This window comes from Nicotiana sylvestris, chromosome 3 (assembly GCF_000393655.2).
Source record: "Nicotiana sylvestris chromosome 3, ASM39365v2, whole genome shotgun sequence".
In the NCBI taxonomy this organism is placed as follows: Eukaryota; Viridiplantae; Streptophyta; class Magnoliopsida; order Solanales; family Solanaceae; genus Nicotiana; species Nicotiana sylvestris.
In genome coordinates, this window is record NC_091059.1 from 47,174,163 (window position 1) to 47,198,042 (window position 23,880).

The 23,880-nt window shown below is 37.0% G+C and overlaps 2 protein-coding genes across 2 annotated transcripts; both read left to right on the forward strand.

Annotated features, from left to right (window-relative positions):
* Positions 1-309: 309 nt before the first annotated feature.
* LOC104222510 (probable amidase At4g34880) lies at positions 310-9,609 on the forward strand. Its single transcript, XM_070170761.1, has 5 exons — positions 310-1,032; positions 2,371-2,585; positions 8,255-8,497; positions 8,619-8,817; positions 9,007-9,609. The coding sequence occupies exons 1-5, from the start codon at positions 481-483 to the stop codon at positions 9,376-9,378; spliced, it is 1,581 nt and encodes a 526-aa protein (XP_070026862.1). The 5' UTR covers positions 310-480; the 3' UTR covers positions 9,379-9,609.
* Positions 9,610-9,777: 168 nt separating this feature from the next.
* LOC138868170 (probable amidase At4g34880) lies at positions 9,778-14,940 on the forward strand. The gene is made up of 2 exons (XM_070169041.1): positions 9,778-9,859; positions 14,594-14,940. The coding sequence occupies exons 1-2, from the start codon at positions 9,778-9,780 to the stop codon at positions 14,938-14,940; spliced, it is 429 nt and encodes a 142-aa protein (XP_070025142.1).
* The last annotated feature ends 8,940 nt before the right edge of the window (positions 14,941-23,880 follow it).

Here is a 23,880-nt window from a genome sequence, read left to right on the forward strand (position 1 = left end):
GTAGAATTAAATCCTACATGCAAAATGAGACATATTTTTGTATTTTTATTAATTTAACAAATAAACATACATAGACAAATACAAATAATTATTCAAAAATATCACAAAATATCACAAAACTGCACACCAAGGAAAATTATTTTAGTTTTGAATTTTTTAGAAGTAATTCTCGTATAGGGCAAAAATAACGTGCTTACGGTAGTCTCCAGTGATCTCTAATAAACTCCTAAAATTTTAAAATTTTGGTAGGGTAGCCTCAAGTGTACTAATAGACTCCTAAATTTGGAAGAGTGTTCAAGTATCTTTAGTTTAGGATTTAGGTCTCGGTTAGCAATTTCATGTCTACATTAGCAGCTTTTTTCCTTTGGCCATTGCTACTTGGAAAAGCCGGTCTGTTCCTCCCTTTGACTGTAGTACAGTTACCTATACCTATAGATACACAGTAAATCATAAGAATACTTTCACTTCCACATAATATTAATGGCGATTAAGGGTCAATTTTCTCTTCTCTTTTCCTCATTGCTAATATTGCTGCTTTGCTTTATAAGTTTCAATAACAAAAATGGAAATTGCGAGCAGGAGTACCATTTCAATATTGAAGAAGTTACAATCAAAGACATACAATTGGCCTTTGCCCAAAACAAGCTCACATCAAGACAACTCGTTGACTTCTACTTGCATAAAATTGAAACCCTTAATCCCGTTCTTCGTGGAGTTATCGAAGTGAATCCGGACGTGCGAAAACAAGCCGATGAAGCTGATAAACAAAGGGAGATAATTAAGAAGAAACTGAGCAGTTTACACGGTATTCCTGTTCTGGTCAAAGATAGCATAGCAACAAAGGATAAGCTAAATACTACTGCAGGGTCTTACGCGTTGCTCGGTTCAGAGGTGCGTAGAGATGCTACAGTTGTGGAGAGGCTGAAGAATGATGGTGCTTTGATTTTGGGAAAGGCTAGTATGAGTGAGTGGTACCATTTTCGATCTTTCAGTATTCCTGATGGATGGTCTGCTAGAAGTGGCCAAGGTGTGGTGAGTTCTCACAGCATACTTGCTTTTCCTTCCACATATTGTCATATGCTCGCCTACTTTCCTTTTTAGTCTGTTCTCTTATTTAGAAATAATATTTTATTTTACACACAAATAGAGTCGTCAATATGGGCTTGGCCTATTGGGCCAACCCAGCCCAGCACAGCCCGTTATTTAACAGGGTTGGGCTATAATTTTTTAAGCCCATTTAAAAACGAGGCTTTTAAGCCCCGCCCAAGTAAGCCCGTGGCCCGTGAGGCTTGACTGTGGCTGGATTGGGCCGGCCCTTGAGCCTAATAAAAATATATATTTGAAATATATAAAATAAAAAATTATACGACACAAAAAATATCAAGAAGAGTATCCAAGCTTAAAGTTTATTAAACTCATCATATTAAAAGATCAAAGTCTTAAAACGTTAATTAGTTTTAAAAATTTAATTATTTTTAATATTTAACTAATTAATATTGCATATGAATGGTAGATGTAGATGAAAGTGAAGATATTAAGACAACCTTCTCACATGCGGATTCAAATATGTTTGATGAAGATGATGTGTTGGATATCCCGTAAGCATAATGGATGTTCTCTTGAATAGTTTGTTTTGAGTTTTGACTTTTAGTGAACGAAATATTAGTCTTGTCTTTTACTTTTTGTAGTGTTTATCATAAATTGAAACAATATAAAAAGTTATTAAGTTTTGTGAAATTTTTCCAATAAGATTTTTTTAACTTTTAAATATTTATCTTTTTAGGTTAGAACTTAAAGAAAAAATGTAAATTATATTTAAAAAAATGACGGCCTGGCCGTGGGTCCCGCAACCCACATAGGATTGGGGTGGGCTAACCATTATAAGGCCCATCAAAGTGGTGGGCTAGCTTAACCCAGCCCGCCAATTGCTAAAGCCCACGTGGGTTGAGCTGGGCTAGCCCGACCCCGCCCATATTGACAGCTCTACACACAAATGTCTTATAGCTTGACTTATAAACACTGCCACATAAATTGGAGAGTAGAAATAGTATTACTTTCTTTCTCTCTTCTTTCAAAAGGAGGACTACTTTTGAAAGTTTCAGGTAGGTTCCAATCAAGGAAAATAAAGAGGTAATACCTAGTTTGTTAATACTTGTCGATTAGTTTGTAAAAGCTCCTTGATTAAAATTTATTGGCTCAACCTATGGCTTGAAGAATGTCTGTTATGACAGATCAATCATTCAATTACCTTCAATTCCAAAGTAGGTTGGGGTTGGCTAAATGTTAGTCGTACTTCCTACAAAATTTTATTGTTTGTTTGAAGAAATACTCTCAGAAATTTTACTGTTGTGGTCCTTGTGGAAAATGCAGAACCCATATGTGCAAGGAGGAAGTCCATGTGGTTCAAGCAGTGGATCTGCAATATCCGTAGCTGCTAACATGGTGGCTGTGTCACTAGGAACTGAGACTGACGGCTCAATTATCTGTCCTGCTGAATACAATGCTGTTGTAGGCCTCAAACCCACCGTTGGACTCACTAGCCGTGCTGGTGTCATTCCCCTTTCTCCTCGACAGGACACAATTGGGTAATTTCTGTATGCTATTGTCAAATTAGAATTGCTTCATTCCATCAACGACCAACTAAGCATCAATCCGACACTAGTTGGAGCAGTTATATGAATCCTCATTTATATCCATTTTCATTCAACTACTAAATAAATTTACAACTTAGTTGTTTTCCAAAACTAGATGTTTCCTAAATCTCACACTTATTCTAGTAGACAATTAATCTGAAGAAATACTGGATCTAATGTGTAAGTGTAATAACAATAATAAAGCCTTAATCCTATTGTATCATTGCTTCCATTTCGTTCACTGTTTAGCTATACGGTATATTGATTTTGAGAGACTGTATAATCTCTGTCAAGAAAACTTTTCTCAATGTGATTCAAGGTTTACCTCGTCCACTTTTAGCACCTTCAGCTTGTTGCGGAAGCCAAATGTATATAGTGTGAATAAGTCACAACTACTATACCAAAAATTATGACAGCCACCAAATAATAAAGAAGACAATAAAGCAACAATAAAGGGAATACCAGAATTTACGAGGTTCGGCTAATTTTGCCTACTCCTCGGACACAACCAATATTTTATTGCACTCCAAAAATACAAGTGAAATAATACTAAAGAGAGAAGATACAAATGCCTTAAACAGATGAGAAGGCAAATGAGAGGTGTGTTTAAATCCTAAACATTAAGCCTTCTTTTATAGGGGGAAAATCCCCCCAACTTTTGTTTTCCCACCGATGTGGGACAAACATTTTGCCAATTTCAACAAATCTCCACCTTGGCAAAATTCCACATTTTCAATTCTCTCTCAATAACAAATTTTGGTTGTGTCTTCATCTTCAATCTTCAGTGTTCAACAATGTTGATCAAATCCAAACAATGTTGAAACTTGACCGCAGTCACCACCTTTGTCAGCATATCAGCAGGATTCTCTGTAGTATGAATTTTCTTCACCGTGACTCCACCTTCTTCTATGATTTCTCGTACGAAATGATACCGAACATCAATGTGCTTCGTCCTTGCATGATAAACTTGGTTCTTCGCTAATTGAATAGCACTTTGACTATCACAAAAAATTGTGATACCTTTTTGTTCAACACCAAGCTCCTTTAGCAATCCTTGAAGCCAAATTGCCTCTTTCACAGCCTCTGTAATAGCCATGTACTCTGCCTCTGTTGTAGACAAAGCAACTGTTGACTGCAAAGTAGACTTCCAACTAACTGGTGCCTTTGCAAAAGTAAACACATAACCAGTAGTTGATCTTCGTTTGTCCAGATCACCCGCAAAATCTGAGTCACAATATCCAACTACAGACTGATTGTCTTCCTGCTCAAAAACTAACCCGACATCTACAGTATTATGAATATACCGTAGAATCCACTTCACAGCTTGCCAATGCTCCTTCCCTGGATTGTGCATATATCTGCTAATAACTCCAACAACTTGTGAAATGTCAGGCCTTGTGCAAACCATTGCATACATCAAGCTACCAACAGCATTTGCGTATGGTACCTTTGACATATACTTTCGTTCAGCTTCATCCATTGGCGACATAGTAGTACTTAGCTTAAAATGGGAAGCAAGTGGAGTACTAACTGGCTTAGTCTTGTCATCTATGCCAAAACGTTGAAGTACTCTCTTCAAATATTCCTTTTGAGATAAACAGAGTTTCTTTGAACGTCTATCTCTAATTATCTCCATGCCAAGAATTTTCTTTGCCTCACCCAAATCCTTCATCTCGAACTCCTTCTTCAGTTGAATCTTCAACTTATCAATTTCTTCCGAATTCTTGGAAGCTATCAACATATCATCAACATATAGGAGAAGATATACAAAGGAACCATCTTTAAGCTTGTGCAAATACACAATGATCGTATTTGCTTCTCTTGTACCCTTGCCGCAACATAAACTCGTCAAATCGCTTGTACCATTGTCTAGAAGATTGTTTCAATCCGTACAACGATTTTTCAAGTTTGCATACCATATTTTCTTTTCCAGCAACTTTGAATCCTTCTGGCTGAGTCATGTAGATTTCCTCCTCCAAGTTTCCATGTAAAAACGCAGTTTTTACATCCATCTGAACTAGTTCCAAATCCAATTGTGCTACCAAAGCCAACATAATTCTAATGGAGGAATGTTTTACAACTGGAGAAAACACTTCATTGTAATCAATTCCCTCCTTTTGAGCATATCCTTTGGCCACCAATCTTGCTTTGTAGCGAACATCTACTTGGTTAGGAAATCCTTCCTTCTTTGCAAATACCCATTTGCACCCAATTGCTTTCTTTCCCTTCGGGAGATTGGCCAATCTCCATGTATGATTCTGATGAAGGGACTGTATTTCATCATTCATGGCAATCCTCCACTTATCTTCTTCTGAACTTTGGACAACGTCTTTATAAGTGGTAGGAACATCATCAGCTACAATTGAGGTTGCACAAGCAACCGTCTCTATGAGACGAACAGGTTTCGTTATTGTTCTTTTTGGCCTGCTGGTTGCTATTGATTCAAGTTGTTGTTGAGGTTCCTGAGTTGGAATCTCCTCTACTGGCTCTCCTTCCAGAGGGTAATCTTCATTTGTTTCCTCCTCTGCTTCTTGTGTAGGAAAAATAAATTTTCCCTCAAACTCCACCTGCTTAGAAGCACCTTTATTTTGTTTGGTATCTTCTGTTACCTTATTTACCATAGCAGATTCATCAAAGGTAACATCCCTGCTGAATATTACTTTCTTTGTCATAGGACACCATAAGCGATATCCTTTGACTCCAGAAGTAATTCCCATAAAAATAGCCTTCTTTGCCCTTGGATCCAATTTTGACTCTGTCACATGATAATATGCAGTTGAGCCAAACACGTGCAAAGAGTTATAATCTACAGCAGGTTTTCCATACCATTTTTCAAATGGTGTCTTGCCATCAATAGCAGCAGATGGTAAGCGATTAATGAGGTGACATGCATATGTAACTGCCTCAGCCCAAAATTCTTTGCCCAAGCCAGCATTGGACAACATACACCGTACCTTCTCCAGCAAGGTCCGGTTCATACGTTCTGCCACTCCATTCTGTTGTGGTGTATGTCTAACAGTGAAGTGTCGGACGATGCCATCATTTTCACAGACCTTATTGAAATGATCATTTTTGTATTCACCTCCATTGTCTGTGCGAATACACTTGATCCTCTTGCCTGTTTGATTCTCCACCATCGTCTTCCATTTGAGAAAAATTCCCAACACTTCATCTTTGCTCTTCATTGTATACACCCATACTCTTCGGGAAAAATCATCAACAAAGGTTACAAAATAGTGCTTCCCACCCAATGAAGGTGTTTTGGAAGGACCCCAAACATCAGAGTGTACATAATCCAAAATGCCTTTAGTATTATGGATCGATGTACCAAATTTAACCCTTGTCTGTTTCCCTTTAACACAATGCTCACAAAACTCCAAGTTGCAAGCCTTGACTCCTTTTAACAATCCTTGATCTGATAGAGTTTTCAAGGATTTTCCTCCAGCATGTCCCAAGCGCATGTGCCATAGCTTGGTTGCTTCTGCCTCTTTGTCGTCACTGGATGTCACTGTCGCTGTCCCAATAACTGTACTGCCACGATAGCGGTACATATTATTATTCTTCCGATTAGCCTTCATTACCACTAGTGCACCGGAGCATACTCTCATCACTCCATTTTCTGCAATGATTTTGAACCCTTTTGATTCTAGGGCTCCCACAGAGATGAGATTCTTCTTCAAATCCGGTACATATCGAACATCTGTTAATGTTCTGATCATTCCATCATGGTTCCTTAATCGTATTGAACCAATTCCATATGAGGTAAGAGGGCTGTTGTCCGCTGTGTGGATGACTCTATATTCTCCTTCTTGAAAATCTACGAACCAGTCCTTGTTGGGACACATATGATAGCTACAAGCCGAGTCCATCAACCATATGTCTGATGATGTTGATGACTCTGTTGTAACTAATGAGAAGTCTGAATCATCACAATCAGCTACATTTGAATCCATAATGGCCTTTCCATTATTATATTTGGCCTTATTCTTCAACTTCGGACAGTCTTTCTTCCAGTGCCCTTTTTCTCGACAAAAGGCACATTCATCTTTGCTGGGTCTGGATCTTGACTTGGATCTTCCCTTCTTTGTCCTCGTTTGATTTTGAGGACGACCCCTCACAAATAGTGCTTCTCCTTCTCCGCCCTTCTGTTTTTCTCGCTTTCTTTGTTCATAGCTGTACAAAGCCGAACAAACTTCTCTAAGAGAAACTTCGTCATTTCCATGGAGTAGAGTAGTTTCAAGGTGCTCGTACTCATCAGGAAGTGACGCCAACAACATCAAGGCCAAGTCACCATCATCATAAGTTGTATCCATATTTTGCAAATCTGTGACCAACTTATTGAAACTGGTGATATGTTCATTCATCGTGGTACCAGGAACATAGGTGAAGTGAAACAGTCTCTTCTTCATGTACAATTTATTTTGACTGTTTTTCTTCAAAAATTTATCCTCCAGTGCTTTCCATAATTTACTTGCAGAAGTTTCCTTTGTGTATGGATATTTCTGCTCTCTAGCAAGGTAGGATCGAATGGTACCGCAAGCAACACGGTTGAGAATCTTCCAATCTTCTTCTCCAATAACATCTGGTTTCTTTTCTTCAATGGCCAGATCTAGCCCTTGTTGAAAAAGGACATCTAGAACCTCGCCTTGCCACATCCCAAAATGTCCGGACCCGTCAAAAATTTCTACCGCAAATTTCGCATTTGACACAATTCTTGTCATAAGCGAAGATGCCAATGATGACGTATTGTTGACACTTGATGTAGATTCTTCTTGTTTATTGTCTCCCATATTTGACACAAATATTATTTAATAGCTGACGACACAAATCAAGATTATTTCCTTTCTGATGTAGAAGATCAGACTAAGCTGCAACCACAGAGCATACTCAGACAGAACCTTGACTCAGTTACCAAGATAAATCTTTTCTGATGTGGAAGATCAGACTATGCTGCAACCACAGAGCATACTTAGACAGTACCTTGGCTCTGATACCAATTGTTGCGGAAGCCAAATGTATATAGTGTGAATAAGTCACAACTACTATACCAAAAATTATGACAGCCACCAAATAATAAATAAGACAATAAAGCAACAATAAAGGGAACACCAGAATTTACAAGGTTCGACTAATTTTGCCTACTCCTCGGACACAACCAATATTTTATTCCACTCCAAAAATACAAGTGAAATAATACTAAAGAGAGAAGATACAAATGCCTTAAACAGATGAGAAGGCAAATGAGAGGTGTGTCTAAATCCTAAACATTAGGCCTCTTCTTTTATAGGGAAAATTTCCCAACCAAATGGCTAACCCACCGATGTGGGACTTTGCCAAATTTAACAAATCTCCACCTTGGCAAAATTCCACATCTTCAATCTTCTCTTATTTATTATTTGGTGGCTGTCATAATTTTTGGTATAGTAGTTGTGACTTATTCACACTATATACATTTGACTTCCGCAACACAGCTATTGTGTGGTGTTGCTGGTTGCGCCTAAAGCTACTACATTTGAAAGTCTATGTAGGATATGCCCGATTGCTTATTTAGTTTATCTAAACTTAGTGTAGGCAGCATAGGCAAAAATATTATATTATATTGCTGAAGATCAAATTTGCAGGCCCATATGCAGAACGGTTTCAGATGCTGTATATGTTCTTGATTCCATTGTTGGCTTCGATATAAGAGACCTTGAAGCAACAAGGGCAGCAGCAAAGTTCATTCCAGCCGGTGGTTATAAACAATTTCTCAATGAAGATGGCCTTAAGGGAAAGAGATTGGGTGTGGTAAGACATCCTTTCTTGGCCCTTTCCGATGTGTATCAAGCTGATGCGGTATTGACTGGTCATTTGAAGACGCTAAGGTAAAAGTATGAGCATTATAGTTTAGTGAGTTTAACATTTCATCATTTTTTTCCTTTGTGTGCAAGATTTATACTCTTAGTAACACATTTAACTTTTTTTTTCTTTTCTAAAAAAGTTCAGGCAAAGAGGTGCAGTTGTATTAGATAATCTTGAAATACCAAATATTGATGTGGTCTTAGACCCCAATCAAAGTGGTGCGGAAGTGGCATTACTAGCAGAGTTCAAGCTCTCACTCAACAATTATCTAACAGAACTAGTCACATCCCCAGTCAGATCACTCGCTGAGATAATTGCCTTCAACCAGAATAACCCAGAATTGGTATGTCCTTTCTTCAATCCTGTGCTTTTGACATGGTTACTGTCATTTAGTTATAGAAGTTTTCTTTTGCAAGCTATATCTCTTTCGCTAAAACTATGGATTTACATTGTATACACTGACTGTAATTTAACCGACTATAACAAATTATTATCCTATTTTACTATTTGGTTGTTGCAAATACAAATACAGGAAAGAAGTAAAAGCTTTAGTCAAGAAGTTTTCATAGCAGCAGAAGCAACAAAAGGGATCGGAGAGAAAGAGAGGAAGGCGATGGCGATGATGGAGAAACTTTCAGAAGATGGATTTGAGAAACTGATGATAGAAAATGAACTGGATGCGTTAGTGACATTAGGTTCAGGTGTTTCAACAGTGTTGGCTATTGGAGGATATCCAGCAATAATAGTTCCTGCTGGTTATAATAGTACTAATGGTATGCCGTTTGGTATATGTTTTGGAGGGGTGAAAGGAAGTGAACCAAAGCTGATTGAGATTGCTTTTGCCTTTGAACAAGCCACCATGATCCGCAGACATCCTTTTTCCAACTCAATTCCTTCATTTTAAAGTAGATAATTTGTTTTCCTTTTTCTCAGCATAGTCACTGAAGTTTGTTTTTTTCCAACCAGTAGTTCGAAGATCATTTTCCTGTTTGGGAACTTTCACAAGTGTAGGGAGTTGGAAACTTTTAGCACATTGGCTCTATGATGGTCAATTGTAATGATACAGCATTTGACGCAAATATCTTCGAGTTACATTGCCCAAACATAACTGGAAATGCTGATTATTGTTTCCTGATATCTCAATTGGTCTTATTCGAAATCAAGCGTATCCTATTGATGAATGATCAAAAGGACATATCCAATGTTTTGGAGAAAATTAATTCCATTTTGCCTTCTCTAAATTATTATGCGAGACAGGTACTTGAACAGACTAACAAATAATAAGCCAGCGTGGAATCCCAAAATGGAATCATTGCAGAAGAAAGGCATAACGCTTGGGAAACGGAACAAGATTAAGCCTTTAAGCATGCAGATGGATGTCTGCTGTCAGCCCAAATCCTTCAGTTTCCGGATTGGAATAAGGAGTTCGATGTTTATACTGACGCATCACTCTATGCCATTGGTGCAAGAAGGGCCGCTTGATCACTCCATCTACTTTTAAAGTATAGGATCATTAGATGAACCATTGATCCCTGAGCCCGCTTATCACACTTGACCTTGAAATAGGGGATTGGTTGATGGGAAAGCTCCCGAGGAGTGTTGCATCTAAGGATTCAAGCTTATTCCTTTCACACTATCGTTTAGTCCATAAACACATACAGTCTTATTTCCAATGGATTTCATCCATAATTTGATGCCAAGGTGAAATTATGTTCCTTTTTCAGAGATGTTGATATGCGCCCATTTTGTTCACCAAGTTTTCGAGACTGGGGATATAAAAATAAATCTAAAATAACCAATAAACCGCCGAAATTGAGCATTCAAACGCTAATGTGATCTAACTCAAGGGCAAGTTACATAAAGGGCTTCAATGTTTGCTTACTCTTGGTTTTACATAAGGCTACAAACATATAAACCGGGGGGGGGGGGGGCAATAATGTAAGAACTTACCAAATGCCAATAGTATTTAGCTCAGAAACACACTGTTTTTATTGATAATTAGTTCGGAATGAAGTTATTTTGTTTCTACCAAGAAATCATTGCCATTATAATTAGGCTAATATAATCCAATCCTGAATTTAGCTTAACGTGCGCTCTCAAAACTTCTTTTGTTCTTGTTATTTAAGCATCATTTATTTGCACTTAATGGAAGTTTGAATCTTAATAATTTAGATCTCAGTTATTAAGTGTATTTATTTTTTTAGATCTGGGTCTTAATCATTCAGATCTTAACCATTAAGTTGATTTTTTTTTTAAATTTTACAATCACAATGAGTCTGAACTGATCTTAATGATTAAGATCTAGGGGGGGCAATAATGTAAGAACTTACCAAATGCCAATAGTATTTAGCTCAGAAACACACTGTTTTTATTGATAATTAGTTCGGAATGAAGTTATTTTGTTTCTACCAAGAAATCATTGCCATTATAATTAGGCTAATATAATCCAATCCTGAATTTAGCTTAACGTGCGCTCTCAAAACTTCTTTTGTTCTTGTTATTTAAGCATCATTTATTTGCACTTAATGGAAGTTTGAATCTTAATAATTTAGATCTCAGTTATTAAGTGTATTTATTTTTTTAGATCTGGGTCTTAATCATTCAGATCTTAACCATTAAGTTGATTTTTTTTTTAAATTTTACAATCACAATGAGTCTGAACTGATCTTAATGATTAAGATCTATAACAGAGTCTTAATATCATTAAAATGTCATACATTAAAGAATTTATGTAAAAATGATATTTCGCTATTACTCATGCATTTCCACGACTAATCACCATTACCACTGCTATCGATGTCCTCTACCATTATAGACTACATCCACCTACTACCCACCACCCATTACCACCATCCTCAGCCACAACCACCACTTCTGCCAAGCATGAATGTCATTTGTCACTACCACCGACCATTATTTACAACCATCACCACCGATCACCAATATCACAACAATCACTATTATCAACCACCACTGTATACACCCACTACTGTTATCACTCACTACCACTATCAACCACCACCATTAACCACTACTGTCATTGATCACCATCTACTACTTATAATCACCACTATCAACCAACACCATCACCAGCCATTACCCAATCGACATCTGTAACCACCATTGTTAACCATCATCATCACCAACTATCATATAATTTTAAAAAAATATTTTGTTAATATAGTATTAGATTAATTGGCACTAATTGATCTGAATTTATACTTATTAATTTTTAAATAAAGACAACTTTCACACATTCAGAGTAGAGAAAACAAATAGTCTAATTATTCAGTATTCAGATCTTAATACAACATCTTAATATTCAGATGTGTATCCAGATTCATACATCTTAATCTTAATGCACATATTAATTTTCAGATGTGTATTCAGATTTACACGTTTTAATCTTAATAAAAATAAACAAGGCCTTAGTTTCTTTACCCGCGTAGGGAGCTACTTGAAAGTGGATGTTTTTACTTTTGCTTTGCTGAAAATTAAGATCAACTGCAAAGCAGATCCTTGCATTGTGCCTCTTGCCTAAACTAGTGATTGTGTTGCTCAGCCACAACAAACTACTTTAAATTGAATGTCTTAATAACATTGAATTGGTCTTGGCTACGTAGACCTCCAGAACGCAGAATTGGGACTCGCCCGGAACTCGTCCCGGGGCGGAGCACTCGTAACGCCCCTGGGCTTATATGTGGGGCTTAGTTTCATGAGACTTACGCCTCGGCCATCGGGACTTACGCCCCGGACACGCCCAACGCTCAGCGTACTGGGCTCGCCTAATAGAACTTTATGCAATTATTTGTAACTAACCTTATAAATCCTCAAATTTTCTTAATAAATTGTTGACTATTCAAAATTACTTTTTTTTCTTCATCATAAATCATTAAGTTGAGAGTATTTTATGTCATAATTAAAATAAAAATTATTGCACGTTATCCATTAAGACTGCTATGATAGTAAACTTTAAATAAATCTTTCATTTAAAAGTATTTATTTATTAACTTTTGTTATATCTTTATTGTATAATAATCCATAATTTTTTTATAATTATTTTCCTACATATTATTTTTTTCACGTTAACGAGATACAATACTTATTAATTTAATAGCTCAGTATTAGCTAGCACAACTATTTACGAATAATTAGTTATCATGGTATATTATGGTGAATTATGTGTCACTTTATTAACTTGTTGAAACTTAAATATAAATGATGCTAGAGAATCATATTTAAATTGTGAATTATACATGTTTTTATATAAATTCTCTTTCAAATTAAAAGCATATTAAATAAAAGGATTATTTTAAAAAAATATCAAATTATAATATCAAATTCTTTCAAGATTCATTACTCATTAAGAGATACATATAAGATTTCGCATCGAATACATTACTTTTGTTGTTTAAGTTGTACGGTGTTGCAGCTAATTTCATATTATGATATATGTCATACTTTTCATATTATTCATAGTCGAATTATAATTTATAAGTATTTTAATTACATTAGTTTTTATAATTTTCTGATTTTAATGTAATTTTTATGGCTATTTTTTTTATTTTATTCTATTTTAAAATTCTTGAAATTAATAAAATTTGCAGATTCGTGGGATTATGCCCTATGTCTCAGGACTTACGCCTCGCCTCGTCAGAAGTAATGCCTCGCCTTTTAAAACATTGACGTAGACTATAATAATTATCTTCAAAGTTTGGCCAATTAATTTGCTAAAACTCTGACATTTGTAATTTAGCAGATATTTAGTTACATTGTCACGGTGAGAGCTTTCTTGTTGCACAATTTCTAGATTTGATTAGGTCCTCTCTAGTTCTTCCTATCCCAGGTCATTTGATAAGAGGAAAGGGTCCTGGAGTTTTACCTTATTTAACTAATACTTGGTAATCCGCCAATTAAACTACTATTAAGAAGCAAATTCAGTATGATCTTATTATATGTAAACAGTTTTAGATGATTTTTCATACGTTTACATAGTTCAAGCTCAAAAGTAATGGTTTAGTTGAACCAGCATAAGTTGCTTTAGATGCGCGTCTATCCTCGATTGTCACATTACCCGTTTAAATGGAGTGATTTTACTGTCTATTAGGATACTCTCAACTCAGTACCAGGAGCGGCTCAACGGATCTCGTGGCCTAAGGCAAAATCATATTAAGGACCCTTAAATTTATTATATAAAATATTTACACTGATAACAAAATTTGCTTTTTAAATAATAAATTAATCATTTAAGACAAAAAAGCGAATTTAAAAAATAAAAAAAATAGGAAGAAGAGTACAAAAAATAAAGTGGTGGACTACGGGATGTTGAGGTCCAGATTAAAAGTGAAAATTTTGAATTGGCTATCATCACAAATAAACGTACGTAACGTAATAGCTTAGGTTTTGAGCATTGACGATGTCAAAAATATTTACTCCTTCTGATTAATTTAAACGATAATTGTAGTTCATTCTATTAAGTAACACTTATTGGTAAATATCTAAAATAATTGTAAATAACCTAATATAATATGTCGAATTACACCAAAAGAAAACTGGTACATGAATGTTTTTGTGTTCATGCAGCTTCAGAGAATATTATAAAAGAAATTCATTATGTTGTCAATATATATAACTTAATTCCTATATAAAAAGGACAAAATTAAAATTAAAGAGTGAAGTAAATATACTAATTAATGAGGGAAGAAAATTATTATAATTGATAAATTTTTTGGTATAAAATAACTTCAATCAAGTAAAAGTAATAATATATTGTAATACTTTTCTTCATACTAATTATTTATATAAATTATATTGTATATGGTAATAATAATAATAATAATAATAATAATAATAATAATAATAATAATAATTTAAAATAAATTTGGGTCCTTTCAAATTTTGGGGCCTAAGCAATGGCCTTACTGTCCAAAGGCTTGGAGCCGCCCCTGCTCAGAACAACATGAACTTCTACACTTCGGTCCTGCTAGTTCTAGTGGCATACATTTTCAACCAAGGAAGCCACCATGGTGACCTTCAAAAGCTTTCAGGCAAAACGAACTAAAATCAAGGCAATTGGTGAAATTTTACATGCAAGAAATTAAAAGACTTGTTTCTCAAAGGGGTCATAGAGGTTAACCCTGATGCATTCTTGCAAGCTGAAAAAGCTGATCATGAGAGGAACATGGCCACGACTCATGGCTCCTTATCTCCATTGCATGGTATCCCGAAGGATAACATCGCAACCAAGAATAAGCTTAACACTACAGCAGGATCATTTGAACTGTTAGAATTTCTGATGCCGCGTGATGCAGGGGTGGTGATGAAGCTAAGAAAAGGTAGGGCTATTATACTTGGGAAAGCTAGCCTTACTGAATGGTCTAGTTTTCAATCCAACAGTGAGCCTAATGGTTGGAGTGTTAGAGGTGGCCAAGAAAAGGTAAAAATTACAATTCTTGCGAATATTTGAGATTGGCTATACGAATCATCTCTATCTACTTTGCTCTATTCACAACCGTTAGTCATTTTGATAGTGGGAGTTAATAACTCATACAGGATCTTCCGATAATTGAAAATAATCACAACTTTACTTTATATATCGACCTTTATTAGTTTGAAGTTAACACAATTAATTGATTGATTTAGTTGGTAAAATTGAAAATATGAATTCAGAGTAAAGAATTTGTTGCTTAGAGAACCCATATAATCTCTTTGCAACACCTTGCGGGTCAAGTAGCGGATCGTCCATATATATCAGTGGCTGCAAACATGATGACACAACATCACTTGGGACATAAACGGATGGTTCCATCTTGTGTCCTGACAGTTTGAATTCTGTAGTAGGCAGCAAAACAACTGTTGGTCTCACTATCTGAGAAGGGGCCATTTTCATTGTTACTATTGTTAAAATTAGAAACATTATCTTCCTCAAGTTCGACGATTCTATCCCGAGGGGGGGCTATTTCAGTGGTGTCAGCCGCATTCCCCCCATCATATTGCTATGGTTGCTATTTGGCAGTTTCCTCATCGAAGATAGTGCTCTCCTATTTGGAGATACTGTTCGCAACGGCTATTGAATTGACTTCCCGGGACGATCTTTGTTCTCCCTGGATCTATCCTATCCCCCACTTGGATGGGAACTTTATCACCTGGTGCAGAGTTGAAGGTACCACATTCATCTCATGAATCCATGGCCTTCCTAGGATGGCATTGTAGGCTATATCTCGTACGATAACCTAGAACGAGGTGCTCTTAGTTACCCCTTACGCATTGGTCTCCTTGTTACTTCTCCACGGGTCATCTCAATAGAGTTTTTGAATCCCCAGAGCAGTCATACTTTCAGAATGATTCGGCCTGTGGGCTCCATTTCCTCGGCTACCCGTGACTGGATGATGCTGGATGAACTTCCCTAATCAATCAAATCTCTTCTTACATCAGTGTCGAAAATTCTTAAAGCAATTACCAGGGCATCGTGGTGCGGCATGGATAATCCGTCTTCATCTTCGTCATCGAACGTGATACTTTCTCCTGCTACTATTTGTCAAGTGTGCTTCTCGTGAGATGTAGACATTTTTGTGAATTTCCTTGTTGCTGTGTGTTCAATTTTGATGACGTCCAAATCCACTACTAAAAAGTAAATGGACACGGTCGCATGCAATATAATTTACCCAACTATGAGTAGGGGTCGAATCCCTCAGAAAACAATATATAGGCGATTAGGAATGTAAGAGAATTATCACTTATCGCGCAATGCCAAACACTTAGAATTTGGTTTAGAAAATATTTTATACCTAAATGCGGAAATGTAAACTAACCTAGAAAGCAAGTGAAATGATCAATGGCTACAAGTATGGATGCATCGGGAATTACACTCAAGCAACGATCCAATGTATTTCACGATTTTACAAATATGAGCGAGTTTATGTTAATTAGCCACGGATAATAATTCTTAATTAGCATCTTCCGAAAACTAACAAGACTTCCTAATTGAATTATTCCTAACCCAATTAAGAGATTAAGCACACCCGGATATGGCTACAAGTAGTTCAATCCTATCCCTAGGTAGAATCTATAAAATGAGGGTTAAAACCTCAAGTTCTTGTTAATTAGTCTTTCCCAACCCCAAATTATCTTTTCCAAAATTAATTCGGAGTTATTGGGTGAGTCCTAGGGTTAGCTAATCCGTTTGGAAACATTAAAGAATAAGAACAATTAAAGAAACAATAACTCACTTCATAAAAAGATAAAAATCATTCAATACATAAGCACAACAAGGTATTTAATCCACACTTTAAACAAGAATATTTCCATAAACAAGATTCAAGTGTTGGATAAAATACTACACACTTAGATATACAATACAAAGCAAGGAAATAAAGAAATAAATATAAATGAGGAAGAAATCCTTAACCACAAGCTTCAAATCTTCAAGACCAAAGTGTGTGTGCAAACCCTAGCTTCCAAAACTTGTTCTCTCTAGTCTCTTGGAGCTAAAATAAGCCAAAAGATGCTTTACAAATGAGCTGGTTTTGGTATTAAAGGGTTTAGGGTAAAAAATGTGAAATTCCAGAACTGCCCAATTTTCTCGCCAGTTTCTTCATCGCGTTCGCGATCACACCTTCACGTTCGTGTATGTTTGCTTTCCTCAGGCATCGCGTTCGCGAAGGCTTGGTTTCTGATTCTTCGCGTTCGCGATGTGTACTTTGCGTTCGCGAAGGTTTAGCTTCCTGCTTCTTCGCGTTCACGTTGTACCTTCGTGTTCGCGAAGAGTAATTCACTGGCAGGTTCCATTTGTCCATTTTAGCTCCTTTTTGACTTGTTTTCACTTGGTTTCTTCACCATTACTTCTAAATCACATATAACCTATAAAATAAAAGTAAATGACATCAAATACACGATTTTATCACTCAAACATAGCAAAAGTATAGGTTTAAAGACAAGATAAGTTGGTAAAATACCAACTTATCAAACCCTCAAACTTAAATTATTGCTTGTCCTCAAGCAATGAAAGCGACAAAATTTCCTCCCAAGTAGTTAACTCAACAATGCATCCATATCATGCCAAGCCAAAAGGGGTCTACTATAAGCACACATACATGACTTCGATTGGTACCAACAATTACTCCAAAGCATATGAATTGCCGAACACTTTTCATCAACTTCATTACATTTCAAATGCTCAAGCATTATGCAAATCAAAGTAGCAAATCAAGTCATGATACTACAGCTTCAAAATTTGCCTATCTATCACAATTATTTTTCTTTGGTCATTTCTTCCAATTGAAAATGGGATTAAATTCATAACTCAAATTTCATGTGCCCTCACATTTAAGAGAGGATCCCACACTCATAAATCTTAATTCAAAACAAAAATGAGATATCAAAAATAGAAAGAATTAACTCTCTCTCTCAAAAAGATGTTCAAATGCATACACGTAGTACCATAGGTTTGCCCTTCATGTATTTCTCCATTAATGTAGACAACTTGGTTCAAAATCAATTAGGACATAAAGGGTTGTAGTTTAAGCTTTTGGTTAAGGTAGGGCACAATTTTGGTTAGAGTGACTCAAAACCTCCCCAAGCACTACAAAATTTACAATTAAAGTCCACTTCCTTCAAGAATATTTTCCATCCTTTCTTCACTTTTCATTCCACACCTAATCCTCCCTTTATTCACAACTTCTTATTATTATTTTATATTTTTCTTCCTTCCTTTTCAAAATCAAGGAAGGTTCCACTTTTTATCATTTTTTCTCTCTACCTTCCACCTTTTAAACAACTTTCATATCACAACTTTCCAACCTTCACCCCCTAACTTAGGCTTTTAGCCTATGTTTACACTTTTAAAGTACTTAGGGAGATAGGGTGCCAAAAGTTAGATCAATAAAGAACAAAGGAATAAAGTTTGTAACATGGTTGCCAAGAACAAGGTTAAAGGCTCAAAATGGGTTGACTAGGGAAAATATTTAAGGGTAGGAAATTTAAGGCACAATGGTGGTCCAAAGAAGGCCTAATATCATTTTTCAAACTAAGTTAGTATATGATTTCACCTTGAAGCACATTACGGGCAAGTTCTAGACTACAAGTAATACAAAAGAACTCACAATAAATCTCACCACACATGGCACATGAACCCTCAAGTGGAATACAAATCCAAAATCCAATTGAAACCAATGACTCAAAGAGGTTACATATAGCATAGGAAGCTATTTAGTGAATCAAAGAGCCAAAAGTTGAGTCTAAAAGTCATGACATCTTTACTTCAATTATTTTATTCTTTTTCGTTACCGGAAAATTCATATGCCGAGGTTTAAATCATGTTGGTACCAAGTAAGTCACAACTTGGTCAATGGGCACATACTCCAACCCAAACCATTTATTCTTCCTAATATTAACATAGCTATATCTAAACTACAAGACTAATTCCCTTAAGAAAGTTGTCTATCCATCAATCATCGGGAAAAGTCGACAAAATTTTTCTACAATTACTCGTGTGACAACCCAAAGGGGCATCACCATAGTTATTCCTTGTTCCGCGCTTCCTCGGCCTTGAAAACCTCACTTTTAGTTGCCTCGATTTGCGTGCGCAGTTCGGGCGCATAGCCGGAAAGTTTTTATGTTAAAATATGTGAATTTTGTGAAAACAATTTGATGGATTTTGATATTAATATGCATAATATGGACTTTGGTCAACATTTTAGGTAAACGGACCCGGACCTGTGATTCGATGGTCCCGGAGGGTCAGTAGAAAAATATGGGACTTGGGCGTGCGCCCGGAATCAAATTCCGAGGTCCCAAGCCCAAGAAATGAATTTTTGAAAGAAATTGTTTTCTGAAATTTGATATGAAAATTTGAAATGAAAAAGAGTTAGAAAATATAGGTATCGGGCTCGTATTTTGGTTCAGACGCCCGGTATAAGTCTTAAATATGTGTTAAGCACTATCTGTAAAGTTTGGCTAAAAGCGGATGTCATATGACGTGTTTTGGACTAAAAATGGAGAATTTGAGTTATGAAAGTTGAAGAAAGAAAATCATGAGTTTGAGGCTTGATCCTATGTATATGATGTTATTTTGGCGATTTGATCGCACGAGTAAGTCCGTAAGATGTTTTAAGGTTGTGTGCATGTTGGTTTGGAGCCCCGAGGGCCCGGGTGAGTTTTGAATGGGTCCCGGGAGGTCTTGGACTTAAGAAAATGCAGGTTCAGGTGTTGCAGACACCAGCGCTGCCGCGGTCTTTTCCGCGTGGTCCGCGCTGGAGCCGCGCGGCCGCGATGCCTTTCTATGCGGTCCGCGTGGCTGAGGGCTAGGGTTTCAGGTTAACCAGCGCGGCCGCGCACCAAAACAGTGCGGTCCGCGCTGGAAGGGTTCAGAAAAGCCCCAATTTTTCTCCCACTCGGCGCGGCTGCAACACATTTTTGTGCGGTCCTTGCCAGGTCCTCAGAAAGGTATACAAGTTCGGAAAATCTCAGTCATTTTTCACTTTTCAAAAACCCAAAACCTAAGAGGCGATTTTCCAAACAACTTTTCTTCTCCAAAACCATTGGTAAGTGATTTCTAACTTAATTTCTTCACTTCTTAACATCTTTTAACATGATTTCAACTTCAAATCAAAGATTTTCATGGGGAAATTGGGTGTTTTGGGTAGAACCTAGGTTTTCTACAAATTGAGAAGTTGGACCTCAATTTGGGGTCCGATTTCAAAACAAAACATATATTTGGATTCGTGGGAGAATGGGTAACAGGGTTTTGGTCCGAACCTCGAGTTTCGACCACGTGGGTCCGGGGGTATTTTTGACCTTTTTGGGGAAAACCTTGTAAAAACTATTTTTGTGCATTGGGGTTAGTTCCAATAGTAATTATTGATGCATTCAAGTAATTTGTGACTAGATTCGAGCGGTTGGGTGGTGAATTCGAGAGGTAAAGCTATAATTGAGACTTGAGTTGGAGCATTCGAGGTAAGTGGCTTGTCTAACCTTGTGTGGGGGACCTTTCCCCTTAGGATGTGCTATATTTTATAATTGAAATGCCCTGTACGTGAGGTGACGAGCGCGTACTTGAGCTAATTGTTGAAAATCCGGTTTTTCCTTAAGTATTTCAATTGAGTTCTTTTCTTGTTTTATTCAACTTGTGAATTTAGCATGTTGCTAGTCTAGAAAGGCATGTTTAGTTGACTAAATTGCCTATTTGCTTAAATTGCCTGAATTGCATTATGGGAAGCATGTTAGGCTAGAAGTAAATGTTTACTTGGTACGAAATTAGCGTTTAATTTAATATTCTTGTGTTGCTGCTCTGTGTTTTAAATTGGGACTACAGGTTAGATTCCCGGGAGATTCCCCCTGCACATTTAAATTGGGACTACGAGTTATATTCCCGGGAGATTCCCCCTGCACATTTACTTTGGGACTACGGGTTAAATTCCCGGGAGATTCCCCCTGCACATTTACTTTGGGACTACGGGTTAGATTCCCGGGAGATCCTCCGCACATATATTGAGGATACCAAGAGATCCCTGACTTATATTGAGGATACCGAGAGATCCTCGGGATACCAAGAGATCCCTAGTACATATTGAGGATACCAAGAGATCCTCGGGATACCAAGAGATCCCTGGCTTATATTGAGGATACCGAGAGATCCTCGGGATACCAAGAGATCCCTAGTACATGTCGAGGATACTAAGAGATCCTCGGGATACTTAGAGATCCCCGGTTACTTTCCTTATGGTTTGCTTTCATCATTGTTTCCGTTATTGTACTCTTATTATCCTGTATAGATTCTTATTGTAGGTTCTCAATTGCACTGCTTATCTTATCCTGACATCCTTATATTTTATATAACCTCAGTAGGGCCCTGACCTTCCTCGTCGCTACCCAACCGAGGTTAGGCTTGGCACTTACTGAGTACCGATGCGGTATACTCATGCTACTCTTCTGCACACTTTTGTTGTGCAGATCCAGGTACATATGAGCAGGCATACCGCCGGTAGCTGTCAGGGAGCATTATTGGAGATTTGAGGTATACATCTGCTACGTCCGCAGATCCGCAAAGTCTCCTTCTCATTCCATCCCTAGTTGTTAGCTGTTATTTCGATTCCTCTCTTTGTATTAGACAAATTCTGGTGACTAGAGCAGTGTTAGACTTCTTGTAACCTGTGTTGCCCGTGGGATTCCGGGTTTTGGGATGTTACTTTCAGGAGTTGTGTATTCAGTGTATGTGCCAAGCGACATCGTTATACACTTCCTTTTCTATTTAGTGTTTGTTTACTGTTTTTATTTCGAACTGTTAAATTTCGCAATGTGTTAGGCTTACCTAGTCGCGAAGACTGGGTGCCGTCATGACAGACTCACAATTGGTGAACCAGGGTCATGACAAGTTGGTATCAGAGCTCTAGGTTCATAGGAGTCACGGGACACAGGCCGGTTTATTAGAGTCTCGGTGATCGGTACGGAGACGTCTGTACTTATCTACGAGAGGCTATGTAACCGTTAGGAAAATTCCACTTCATTTCATTTCTTATCGTGCGTCATTTATTCAGTTTGGAGCTTATATCATATGTTCTTTTTGCATTCACTCGTGTATTGAAATTGCGCACTCGGTATCAATTTTGCGCCGATGGTTTGTGATGCTACAGAAGGATTATAAGGGAGCCAAGAATTTGCTCAACCGTTGTTACCGCGTGTCATCCATATCGATAATGCAGAAGTATTGAGAGATAATTCAATTGTGCACATGGGGGTGCAATAGGTTCTGACATTTGGTTGATAAGTATGGTCTTAAGAAGGTTTACTTAATTGCCTAATCATCGCAGTAATGGTAGAGTCACGAGGTGGACGTAGATCTGAAGATAGTTGGTGGTAATAGGGACTATGTGGTACGTATGAGATGTCTATCTAGCGAAGGGTACAACTAGCAACCGAGATGCTGGAGGAAGTGAGTTTAACTGTCCTAAGAAGGACATATGCCAAACGAATGGCTTGGGGTGTCTCATGATGGTGACATACGAGCGATAAAGGTTAGTATTGTGGAGTATCAAGATGTATCTTATGGCCTTGCACCAAGTGAAGAGAGTTCACTATCAACGATCAAATTGTGGGTCATGTGTCATATCAGATTTGGCATGAGGTGTATTTATGTGGTATCCAAAAGTTCTCTGAAACTTGTATATGAGTAGGAGCTGAGATTTGTATGGGATGATGTGGGGACTTTCGATGTTCCTATGTCCATTAAGATTCTACATTCAGTATAATGAAAATAATTTTAGAATACTCGTAGTGCTCCAGTTAATCAGGGCACTCTCATGAGACAATTATCTTTTAAATGCACCACTAGCATGGGGTTCCTTAAATGGTTATTCTAGTTATCCGGCACAGACTCAGTATGAGCAGCCGAACTGCAGATGGGTTGTTATGAATGTAGTGATACTAGAAACATCATGAGAAATTATCCCAAACTTGGGACAAACCTATTTCATCAGAACACACAGTCAACACACTCCATTATAGTTACTAATCTACATACGCTACAAGATAGAGATGGAGAACGAACGGGAAGATGGCGCCTAAGAGGTGGATGCCAGACCCATTGATATAATTGCTATAGTGTGGCTGAGGCCATTATACCAGATGGTGTCATTACAAGTACAATTCTGATTGTTAAAAAAATGATATTTTTTTCCTTAACTTGATTTGATTTTGAAAATTTAGGCGAGTCCTCTTAATATGCTCCACCCATGAGTGAGCTTCGTAATTCTGAAATCTACTTATGTGAATACTCATGTTGGGCTATTATATGGAGATAACTATCCCTATTATTGTATGTTGTGATTTTCTTTGATGGAAATTATTGAAAAGAAGAAAAAAAGGAAATGAAAAATTTCAGTTGACACAATGTGCAAATACTTGTGATTCAGAGTTGAGGGTGATATCCTCAAATAATTATATAATGTAAAATATTTTAAACCGAGCTACAAGCTGCGGTGGATTTTATATAAGGACAAGGTCCTGGTAGTGAAAGGTTTATGTGTTTAAAATTCTCCTTTTATGAAATTAAAATTTTTGGTACTATATTTTAAATGGGAGTCATGCCTATTGGGCTTATTTGACAATTCTTGTATATTTTCTGTTCATATTTAACCATTTTTTATGTTGTAAACGTTGAGCTCTAACCTATGAGATGAGCGTCCATGTGGCGTTAAATGTGACTCGTTAATTTGGGTAAGTAATTATGAGGTCTCAATGCCTCGTTGTGAGTAAAGTGGAGGTCTGAAATAAGATGATTGTTAACATAAGGTTAATTGGCAATGTTGTGATTTATGAACAACTATTATGGCCAGAGACATGGTTATTAGCATACAGATGATGTGTTTCATGTCCAGATATCAGCATGATAATGCGATGCTTATAATGATGA